Source organism: Austrofundulus limnaeus, unplaced genomic scaffold, assembly GCF_001266775.1.
Source record: "Austrofundulus limnaeus strain Quisiro unplaced genomic scaffold, Austrofundulus_limnaeus-1.0 Scaffold44, whole genome shotgun sequence".
Classification (NCBI taxonomy): domain Eukaryota; kingdom Metazoa; phylum Chordata; class Actinopteri; order Cyprinodontiformes; family Rivulidae; genus Austrofundulus; species Austrofundulus limnaeus.
In genome coordinates, this window is record NW_013952446.1 from 1,716,770 (window position 1) to 1,729,449 (window position 12,680).

Sequence of the window (12,680 nt, forward strand, 5' to 3'; positions counted from 1 at the left end):
ATCTATGTGTTTATTTGAAATAAAAGCCACATTTCACAGTCTCATCTTGCCAAATAAGAAAATTTCACAACTCTAATTTTTTAGAAGATAAGTAAAAAAACATCTGAAAAAAAATGAAGTACAAAAATAAAATCTACAATCTTGTCCTTATTCTCTGAAGGCTGAAGCTTGATGGGCCATGATATGATGCGTTCAAGATATTATCTGTTTCTCGGGAAGTGAAGACTTCACATGAATACACGACCATTCTCCGTGGTTTCAATCAAAAGTATTGTTCTCAGAAAATCCACTTACCGTGTAGCTTGAAGTAGCTACTAATACCAATGGACCACATTAAATAATCAAGGGGCCAATATGCTCCTATTGTCTGACTGAAATAGCATGTTCCATGATCTTAAAGAAACAAATGCCACCAGTCACAGTAATCTATATCCTCAGACTAAACTTCTCAGAGTCTGTGACTCAACTGTCCCCTGAGACACTGCATGGTTTTAGTCTAGTCTATTATCTAGTTGTAAAAACAAGACAAAAATAACAAAATGCCATCAAACAAATATCAGCTTGCTTAGTTACAGAGATGCAGCAAAAGAACGAAGAACAGGGACGTAATATTTTTTTCTAATCAGTGAAGCATTGTTTGAAAGGAGCACAAACAAACTGAAGCCAAGGAAAAGAAAAAAAAAACCTTTGTAGATAATAAGACAAAAACAATAGTGATGTAACAATACTATGAATATTTAATGCAAATATAGTTTAAGAATATACAAACTGTTTGCAGAGGTGCAGTAATAAAATCCATTTCTTTACTTAAGTACACATTGATAATCTATACTTACTGAGGTGGGGTTGTGCACTATAACACCCTGTGATGCAGCCAACATTACTTTTATTTTTAAAACCAGTACTATTAGCCTTTTATGTGAAGAAAAAGCTTGAGTTGTTACTTCAACCTATACAAAAGTATTTTTAAACTCTAGTATTTATACTTAAAGCTGAATAATGTAAAAAAAAAAAACGTTTTTAACACTGATTTTTAATGCACTACACATTCTTGTTTTTACCCAGAGAACTAGGCCATTTTATGATAACCTGCTTGTGTAATTATTTACCTTTATGATTAAACTGTGATTAATTGATGTGCAATCTACTATGAATGACTCATGTCATGGTCTTCTCAAACAGAACATACTTTTAAATGATACATTAGTTCACAAATGCCTATCACTAAACAGAGCACCACATAGTTATTTTCTCATCAGGTTGGAGATTTTTGTAAAAAAGGAGTCTGGCCACTGGATAGGGAAGATATTCCCAATCTATGTGACATCTTGCCTCTGAGGTGTGCCCAGATTTTTTTTAAAATATGGGCTGACTTCCTGATTTTGGGGCCAAAATCCTGAATAAACAGTCTGTATTTTGGTCCAGTTATGGCTTTATTTCTTGCACTTAATCTTCAAGTCTAATTCTGTGTTTCCTGGTTCTCGTTTTCTTTGAAGTAAAATAACACTTTACTAAATGAATGTGAATACTTTTGACACCTCTGACTGTTGGTCTGTATTTTAGCAAAGATACGTACATTATCTCATGAACCTGTAGATTTTAAAGAAACTCTTAGAAAGTAATCAATGGAGGTACGCCTAGAACTCATTCACTTTGGAGCCAGTACTAACTTAGGTGGCTGAAACAACAAATCAGCATTAGCCAAAGACAAAAAAGGATATAACTCAGTCAGTTTTACAGAAACTGAGCTAAATCCTGATGAAGTGGTAGCTGAATCATTCACAACATACTCTGAGCACAGCAACTTGCAATATTACATCATCTGTTCTCAATATAATATTTCAATCTAAAACGCTGGCATTAAAAAAAGGTGAGCAATATGCACATGTTTAAGGAATGCTGGGCCTGAATGTCTCATTCTCAGTGGAATAGTCTTTTAGATAATAATGCATGACACATTGCAGAGGTTGCAGCTGCTGCAGGAGATTGTAGTCTTTCTTTGTGGAGTTTGCATGTTCATCCTGTGCATGCGTCGTTTTCTCCATGTGTGCTGTTGTCCTCCCACAGGCTTGAAACATTCATGTTGGGTCAATTGGTAACTAATAAAATGTGTCTGAGTGTGAAGGGTCTTGTTAATTTTCATGCATCCCTGTGATGGACTGGTGACCTGTACAGATTTTGTACACCAACCGCACACTTAAACATATAAAAGGAAAGAACTTACATTTTCCCCTAATGCAAAACCTGGCAGCCTTTAATGAATGAGGTTTATTCATTCGAACACCCACACATTCACTGATATTGTACTGATTGTTGTTACACATAAATTACCCCCCCCCCAAAAAAAAAGGAAAAAAAAAGAACATATGGAAGTCAAAGCATCATCGCAGAGGAGACTAAATAAAACAGCTCGCTCTCCGCTTACTCACTCAGATTAGAGAGGGAGTTTAGACATCAAAGCTCACAAACAGAAAGAAGAAACTTGAGATTATCTCGGAGAGGTAAAGGAACTTTGCCAACCACCATCTTGATGCTACACTCAGAGCTTTGCAGCGTTGACGGAATCATTAAAAACCCTGAGCCAGCACCATGGTGAACTCAGCTGACAGAATGGAGGCTAAATAAAAAAGGCGCAGTGAAAAAAACAACAACAACATTTAAAGAGGATTATAGGAGAACTGCTTAAACTCCAAAGCTTAGGAAATTATTTATTATTTATGTAAATAAAGATTCAGAGAATGATGTGTGTTTATGCTCTTTATGTCATAAATATTCACTTAAATTTAACTGGAATGATCAGATTTTCAGAGCAAATCACTGTGAATCTACACAGATATCAGAGTTAAAGATTCAGACAAAGAGCCTGTTTTTGGTGTTAGACTGGATTCCTCCTGTTTGATAAATGACACAGCAACAGTGAATTTCTCAACAACAGCTCACTGACCGTCACTGTGATGTTTCTGTATGTCAATGTGTTCTTGAGTGTGAACCGTTTAGTGATAACAAAATCTCCTTACTCTCAAACTGAGCCTAATATCTGCATCATTTTAATGATCACTCTTTTATTAAAGCATAAAGAATGAATGTGAAGCTGTGAGCGTTTGGATGGGTTTGTTTGTTTGTATGTTGTGTAGGTAAAGGGTTTCCATGGAAAACAGGCAGAGTAATCTGTCTCGACAAACACTGCTTAGGCCTGAGGGACGGGGATCTTTAATGTACTTGGTAATTCACACTTGGAAAGAGACGAAACAGCATCCTGTTTTCTCTGTACCATTGTTCCTACGTGGTTTGAGCTGGACTAAACTTCCCTGCAGTTAGGCTCTCAAATCTCTTATTTGTGTTTGACCTCTGCATTTAACCCGTCTGGTGTTTGTGAACACACAGCATGAAGTGAGCAATTAAAGTGTACATGCACTGTTTTCAGTTAGAATGACAGAGGATGATGAGACAGGTTGTTCAGAGGAACTTTAGGTATGAACGTAATACAGCGGTCCTCCGTTGTCTTGGCCTACATTTTCTTTACTGAATGTTTTCTTTTTACGTCCTGCCAAGAAAAAAAGCAGGTGATTTTTTTCCGTAGAAAGTAATTACTAAATATACTTGTGTATATCCTGCATATACATTTACAACTGATTAACATATTTAAGTTATTTGAATTATTTGGTTTAAAAATACAGTACAGCGAGGAAGCGATAGTTTGGATGAAGTTCATTGTGCTGTTTGAATCTCATACTGTTCCATGACTGCCAGGGACTGGTTCTTCAGTAGAGGAACTTCTTTAACATTTATTATTGACAAAAAAAGAATCTTACTAATATAAAAATCTGAAAGGGACTGGTTCAGTAAACATCAAGTGCAGCAAACAATCTTTAGTTTATAGACAAAAATATGTTGAAAAAATTGTAATTTTTACAAACATTCCCATTCAACCATAAAACTACTTTATCTTATTGGAGAAAAATTGGAGCATAAAAAGTACACAGAATACAAACAAAAAATTCTGGTGATGCTTAAATTTTACAAATATAAAAATTGCACATGGGACAGCATTTTCAGGTAAGGATTTACAGAATAAATTTTCCATGAAAGTAGCGGTCATTGAAGAATTAGCATACCATCATGTTGGATTTTGCAAAGAGATTTTATCACAAAGACTGATCAAACCAAAAACTAAAATTAAATCACAATGATTCTTTTCATTTTGATGGTTTTTTTGTCCTTAAATTAAATTTTACAGGAAAATTTGTGAACAACCATTCATTTGTTTTCTTACAGAAAGAACTAAGGCAATGGGGAAATACAGGTCGACAATGTCAACATCCATGGGAGAGTCATTTGAGATAAAAAAAAATGGACAATTTGGAAGTATTGGGGGTCAGGAGTTTTTCTTAAACAAGCACGAGTACTTCAGCATGGATACTAAAAGTAAAGATACCGAGAACTTACTGAGTTAACCTTACACAATAACATTTCTTTTGTTTAGAACAAACTTGACATGTAAATGGACTGTACTTGTAAAGCGCCTTTCTATCCAACCAGGATACTCAAAGTGCTTCACATTACAATCTGCGCCCTCATGTACCCATTCACTCAGCACTCTACCAGATCTCCTACAAAGCTAATGTGTACAATCAACTATGGAGACTAAACAGTGCCATACACTGATGGGACACACATCAGAGGCATTAGGGGTAAAGTATATCGCCCAAGGACACAACAACTGAGATAGCTGGACAGGGGATTGAACCGGTGACCTTCTGGTTCCAGGACGACTACCCTAACCACTCTGCCACAGCCGCCCCAATATGATGGCTGTAAAATGTAACACATTCGGTAAATGAATGAATGTCCTGATACGTTCAGAGTATCAGGGCATTTTGAACAAGTATATCAAAATCGGAACACTACTAATTTGTAAGTATTCAGATTGTTTGTACAGTCTGCAGATAAAACTTCTTAATTTACATTGAATGCGGACCTGCTTTTACTGTATCACAACTACTGGAGTCAGCTCTTAAACTGCACCATTAGATATTGTATTTAAGCAAAGATCTTGTATGATCTGTTAGCCCTCAGAGTGCATGTTGCAAATGACTCTCAGCTCAATCCATCCATCCATCCATCCATCCATCCATCCATCCATCCATCCATCCATCCATCCATCCATCCATCCATCCATCCATCCATCCATCCATCCATCNATCCATCCATCCATCCATCCATCCATCCATCCATCCATCCATCCATCCATCCATCCATCCATCCATCCATCCATCCATCCATCCATTCATCCATCCATCCTCTTCTGCTTATCTGGGGTCGGGTCATGGTGGCAGCAATCTGTCTTCCAATCCGGTGGAACTGTCCCCTGATGTACATGCAATATTGTATTGCATCAACCAACACAACCCCACAACATCCAGAGCCTTAAAGAACTCCTGGTGAATCTCATTCACACCCGGGGTCTTGCCACAGAGGAGCTTTTTAACCACATCGGTGACCTCAGCACCAGAGATTGGAGAGCGCTGGGTCCCCAGGCTCTGTTTCCTCATTGAAAGGCCAAAATGGCGTTTTCCTCTCTCACCACCAGAGAGAAAAGGCCAAAATGCACAGTTTAAACAACCAGTAACCAATGCAGCACACAACTTAGAACTTAGATTTGCTTTCAGCTGCATTAAAGATTTTATTTATTCTTTAGGGTTTATACGTTTAAGTATGTCCAAATCTATAAAGTGTAAAATTAATTTTTTAAATGGCTTTATTTAAATACCTTAAATAAACCAATCACTTCAGTGTAAAATGTGCCAATGACATTTACAGGCTCCACAACAGCTCACCTGCTCTTGTCCTCCTGAACGTAGAGCGACAGCAGCTGCTTGGGGATGCTGAACGACAGCGTGCACTCCTCCATTTGTTCCCGCACAAGCATCCACTTGCTGTCCACTGTTTGAAATCGGTACACCTTGCATACCGGGTTCCTGAACACTGAGGAGCAAAGAGGGAGAGATGTGTTAATGTGTCTGACGCAGCAGAAAACACATCACGTTCTCCCCAAAGAAATTCCCAAGTAATTCCTTTTGAGGTTTGATAAAAAAGGTAGACAGAATATGTAAACCAGGACTGACAGCTGCCCACCTCAAGGACACTGCAGAACTAGAGGGTTTTAAAAAGTACGAGTCTTTAAAAGTCACAGAAGGTATGAAGCACAAATTAAACTTTATAATCAATAATTGTGTCTGCTGTAGATAAGGCACTTCTCATTTTTCAAGCTTTCTTCTCTCATTCAATGTCTGCACATAGGACTTAAAATCACATCAAAATAACTTCATTCTGCCTCATTATTGCCTCCATTTCCATTTTAAATGTTTATTTGTTGCAAGAATAGTAAAAAGACGTAGAATTATTTTGAAGTTTTGGTTCCTAACCCCGCTGCCCAGCTTTCCCATCAGAACCAATTCATATGCAGCAGCATTTTCTTCATTTTTACAGAATCTAATAGCAGCAATTGAAGGGCTGGAAATGAAAAACAGCTCTAATACTCTTATCTGCATGCTTGCAGCAGAGGCCAAGAAAGCTGTGAGCCTTGAACAGTGTTTACTACTTCTTTCCCTTTAGCAGAGCTGCAGTCAAGGGGNGCTCAATAAGATGGAGCCGAATCACCCGAGGTGAAATGATGACAATTTCGTTCACGCTGGTCAAACGTGTGTCAGGAAAATGTTTTTGGCTTTAATTTAAAAAATAAGACCTGTGCTTCCTCTCCAACTGACAACACAGAGAAATCTGTGCCCACAACGAACCCGTCTTTCAGCTATTAGACATGGTTCTGCTCCAAACTGTCATCTTTCTACAAGTTGTGTGTCAGAGCGACGCTACCATTAATCCTGGTGCTGCTGTATAATTTGTGCTTGAATGTTGAAGTATCTGCAGCTCAGGGAGAAGAGTGGTTGTTCTTCAAAAGGTTGGGGAAAGGAATGTCGGGGGTTTGTTCTGCAACTTTATCCCTATTTACATTTCAAAGTATTTGTAAGCGAGATCCCAAACCCTACAATGATCCCAGTGTGTTCCTAACTTAAAGATCACTTTGAAAAAAAAATCTTCTTAATGAAATTATACACAGTGTAGAGAAATAGTTCACAGCTTCACAGTGGGAGTGTGTGATTTATGTAGTAAGAATTGTATCCCAAAGCACATGTCAAACTCACGGCGCGTGGACCAAATTTGGCCCTTGTTGGCATTTTATGTGGCCCCAAAGGTAGCATGTAAAATAGTGTGTAACGCTTTCTTTTACGGTACCCTTACTACCATGTAATTACAAGGTAATAAAATATGTAATCAAATTGTAATTACTACCTTATTACCATGTAATTAGATGGTAACTAGGGTTCAATTTTACTATGTAATTAATTGTCTGCAGTAATGTATCACTTACCTGGTAATGTATTACAATTCACTATGTAACACCTAAATAAGTAGTARGWAATTTGGACAGTTTTAAAGTTATATTTTGTTGCAATTAACCACTAACCCCAAAATTTAGTTGCCTTCTTTTGGTTATAAATATAGTGTTGAATTACTATTGAATAGTAATTTGATTGTAGTTACCCAATAAATGTAGTTTTAATAACAGTAGTTTTTCTTTTGTACCGTAATTACCACATAATTACATGTAATAATGTAGTAATTATATTTAATAACATTTTTATTACCTTGTAATTACATGGTAATAAGGGTACCATAAAAAAGCATTACCAAATAGTGGATCTGTATTTAGTGCATTCTCCTCATGGCAGCTGACCAACTTTCAAGTCAAGACAATGAAATTTGAATTTCTCAGTAATCTTTGATTTTGGTATGGTAAGAGCAACAGAGAATCAACTTTAATTATCCTTTTCAGTACCACTTTACAATAAGGCTCCCCTTATAGATGGCTTATAGATAGTTTATACATAGGTTATTAATTCATCTGTGAACACTTTATAAATCCTTAATAAAGGTTTATTATGCATTAACTAAGGACGATTAAGAGAAAAAAATTATGGTTCTTGCAAAATGGTGAGCCAAATCTGTTCAAGAACATATTACATCTAAAGGTGCTATATTCAACAGTAAGCATAATAATGATTTGGAAATGCATATTTTACATAAAATATTGTACTGTATTACTGTGTTATACATATCCACAATTATCAAAGTGAGCCCTATTATAAAGTGTACAACAGTAGGTACACTATTTATTAATGACTAATAAACATGTATATATGTAATAAGGGAGCCGTTTAAAGTGCATTGTTTTACACTGTATAATAAGGCTCATTTAGATATTAAAAAAACAATAAATAACAGATTCATCCTTTTAATTCAACATCTAAAAAAGTCCATAAACCTCCACTGAAAACATGCCTTTACTCATGTTTCATTCATATAGCAACTTGTTTTTAAGATTTTACTTCTTTCAAAGCCACATACTATTTGTTGTGTATTTTACGGTTTATTAAAAAGAGAGACCAATTTATTTTTTTTGAAACACTATTTTCTGCGAATTAAAAACCTCATCGAAAAGATGGGTCCTTTAACAATAATTGTAAAGCAAACAGACTGTAAAAAAGGCTTATTATTTTTGTGTGCTGCAGAGGATGATGTTGAAACTAATGAGGATTATGCTTAAGACTAGCCCTAGAATGACCCCTAAAAAGGCACATAATTGTATTTAAATGAGATTTATTGTGGGCATGCGGATTAGACAAAGTGAATAGGATGATGAGAAAATAAGGGTGACCAAGGGAATCGGCGAGAGGGGAAGAGAACTTTAATCACAGGAGCGACAGCTGCTGACTTCCAGTGCCGTCTGAGAAGCGGATTAACCCCTGAACTCCTCCCTCCCGCAGCCACACTAATCTGACCACCAATCAGACGCTTCAGATTCCCTACCAGACACCTCTTAAGAAAATGACTTCCTGAGCCGTGCCGCGTGTGGGCTCGTTTCCTCACTGTTTGCTGCACACTCATTTTGAAAGGTAATAAACGTGGAAGACCAAATTGCATTACTCAGTCTGGTGGTATCTGCAGGGAAGGGATTGTTTTTGACAGGCTGCAGATGTGCACCTGCAAACATCGCTGGCCTTCACTGCTTAATCACAGCAGAAACTGTAAGTGACAACGACACCATAACAACAGGCGTAGGGCTGCCGGGGAGCTGAGGGAGGAGGCTGACATCTGCATGAAAAGAGAACAAATTCATGGGGAAAGTGTTTTCCCTATTTTCTCGTCTGAACAGAAACTCTGGAGTTTTACCAAAGTACAAGTGGTGACCTTTACAAACCTTTCCTTTTTTTCACTAAAACATTGCAATTTTTGCACGGCTCTTTCGCTTTATAATCAAGTGGTTTAACTCTCTGTGTAGCCACATAGCTTGTAGGAAATCTATCTGTAAGTAACATAGACACTAACCCCTAATTTACACTGGATGCGGTTCCACTGCGCTTTGCAGTTTGCAGGTCACAGCTGTCGTTTGCGCCCCAATTTATACAGTGTCCACAACATTCAGGTCCGGTCCAGTGCGAAACACGGAGGGGGTCCAAGAAGCGTGTGCAGGAAATGCAAGATTGTGCGATAAAGCCAGTGATAAAAGTGGAAGTCAGAGCAAAAATAATTCTGTGGAAGACAGACTCCAAATACAGTTGAAACGGCACCTGTCGTCTTTTTGAAACTTCTGACTTCAAAATAAAATCCCTGTGAATTGTGTCTGTATGCTTCATGTTGCCATCTGCTTCCTAAACAGAACGATACATTTTGACAGCATTTGTGTATAAATATATCCATGTATTTATTAATGTAGCTCTGATTTCGACAAAAATAATCTGCCTTTGGTGAATTATTTTGAAAAGACAGAGGTTGTGCTTGTTCCTTTTCGTGTTGGTGTGATGTGAGCTTTGTAAAGGTACTTCGGAGCAGCTCCAGTGTCCGGCAAAAGTAGGATCAAATCTAATTTTGGAGGATCGCCGTCCACTCACCGTCGAGCTGCTCCGCTGTGTGGAGCCAGTGTAAACACTCTCATTGATTATAAGGGTTACATATTTGCTGCGAAGGTCGGACCACATCTAGTGTAAATTAGGGGAAACTGTCAAATACCTATTAGGCTACTGTATGTGTAAAAGACAGAACATTTTGGATACTTTGAAAACCATAGTTCAGATCATTTAAAAGTTCAATTCTTAAAAAAGAAATGCATAGAGGTGAAAAGAAAGTGAAAAATTAAAAGTTATAAATAGTTTAATTATTAGGCTTATTTGTTATAGATAGCTCTTTGAACAACCTAGGGCCTCGTCCACACAAAGCACAGTTTTCCCAAATCTATTGTTTTGGCATTTCAAATTAAACAATGTCATTGGCCCTACAATAAACAAATAAATAAATAAATAAATAAATAAATGCTGTAGCAATAATGCTAAGCCTGATTATGTCACTGTAAAAAAACCCACAAGATAAAGCATAAAATCTGCATACTGAAATATGTGAACACAACAGAAGAAGAGGACATCCTAGAGTGAAAATAGGGCTATGACATCACGGTTGTCAAAATGTTGCATTTAAAAAAAGAAAAATAATAATAAACCTCTTAAACTCAATCAAAAAAAAAATAGGAATGTTTAAAGCTAGGTACGTTAAAATGCAGGCAAATAATATCACTTTTTAAATAACCCAATTTCAAAACATCTTACATTTCCAAACAGTTAATTAGGAAGCTTCAGGGATTCTTTCAAATCTTCAGCATGGAGAGGTTGCTCCAGGGGAGTTTAATACACATGAAATGGAGGACATCAAGAAGCTCTCATGATGAAAAATAGTAAAACTTGCTTCAATCATGTCAAGACAAATCCTGATTTTTTTTCAGCTTTCATTTGAGGCCTTTACATGATGAATTTATACTGTTCTCAATCAATTAAAAAACCCTTTTTAAAAGACTCAGCTTAAAAGTTACAGCAGACATTAGAGGGCACGTTTTCTCAGGCAATCAGCAATGCCTGAAGAAATGAGAAGGTGTGAGTCATACCTGGACCAGTTAGTGGGTGATCTTCTCTGTCAGTGCAGGAGTGGTGAGCAGAATCACAAACCAAGGGACACTAGTGACAAAGCAAGAAACAAATATCAATATGTTGATTCTACTAAAGGATTTGATTCTACTCCAACTATGGCTTTGTTCTTGCTTTAACACTTTTACAATAGTAATGATTCAGTATTTTCCTCAGAGATAAGACAACAAGTGATAAATCTGTATTCTCACAGTAAAACACAAGTAGTTTGATTCAATTTGTCAACACAAACAAAGCGAGATATAAAAACACTAAACCTTTCACTATAGTGGAGAGTGGGTAAAATGGCTGAAAAGACATGTGGTAGTCTCGTCACTGCCACTAAGTTTGCAAAGATGTTACCTGCTTCTGCACCTCAGCATTATAATTTAATGTCACTTCTTTTCACTCAACCCCACCGAAACCGACAGACGGAGCCTCATCTCACATCTTCAAGCTGCCAAACAGGACAGTATGTAGCGTACAGATAATAGTCTTACCTTTCTAATAAGGGAACCACACAATTTTAATCTACATTTGCATTTGTGTTGCCAGGCAACAGGCTGATAATTATTTTACATGTGATTATTTCTTATTTCAGCGAGGCTACCAGGGAGAAAGAAAGTATCTAAAATGCAGCATCATACACCGTTCTGTAATGTTATGATTTATTGAGACAGATTTGTTTCTAAATTACAAATTCTCAAACCTTTCTTACACATGAACTCGTGAACAACAGCTGAAAAACCAAAAACCCTCCAAGTCCCCCCCCCCCCTCCCCCCCCCAGTCACTGTGAAGCCTCAGAAGTTTTCTGTCCTCTCAGGACAGAAGCTGGTTAGCTAAAAACACAACTGCAGCAAAATTACGCCCACTCCACAAGCAGAGCGATCATCTCGTGCTTCAAAACTGGAACTGCATGATTTGTCCAGACACTGATTTTCATCTGGATTTTTCAGATTTTAATCCCAAAGCAAATATGCTGGCATTCTTCCAAACCTGTGCTGATGGATGTGTAGCAGAATACTAAGACAAATGTATATAGGCAGTAAAAAAAGGAGATTCAGTGTCTCATATTAGATTTTGCTTTTGACATAAAATAAATAAAATGTATTTTTTTATACATTTCTAAAGTTTACAGAACATGGATTGAGTTTAGAAGCACAAACAAGGAAGATAAAAGTACAGATGCCAAAACTGTCATTTACAGATTGATAATTTAAGGTCAAAGATTTTAAAAAAGGAAAAGTTGTTTTTATTTTTTATTTATTTGGTTTTGAGTTAGGCTGCTTTTGGACTAATTTTTCTGTCCAGAATTTGTTTAAGCAAGATAATGACTGTTTTTCCCTGACTGTGTGGAGAGAGCCAGTTTGAATGGCACTGAACTATTTTGAATTACAAAACATTTTTTGCCCTTGAATAATACAGGTTTATGTACTTATAAATGTTTGGAATATTTGGGAGGTTTTCAAACAGAATTAAATTTAATTCAATCGTTGACTCGTTTGTTTCAAAACCATTGGGCCTCATGCAAGAACATGTTCGTATTCTTATCCTAAATTTCTCTTACTTTTGTTTGTACAAAGGGTTCGTACGAACATGTCACGTCAGAT

The 12,680-nt window shown here is 36.9% G+C and overlaps 1 protein-coding gene across 1 annotated transcript in view; it reads right to left on the minus strand.

Moving 5' to 3' along the window:
- LOC106517096 (type II inositol 3,4-bisphosphate 4-phosphatase) overlaps positions 1-12,680 on the minus strand; it is a 127,730-nt gene that overhangs the window by 5,270 nt on the left and 109,780 nt on the right. Inside the window, exons 7-8 of the mRNA XM_014007802.1 lie at positions 11,051-11,120; positions 5,838-5,985 (exon numbers count right to left, since the gene is read on the minus strand). Coding sequence (XP_013863256.1) covers positions 5,838-5,985; positions 11,051-11,120 — 218 coding nt within the window. The remainder of the gene's footprint in view (positions 1-5,837; positions 5,986-11,050; positions 11,121-12,680) is intronic.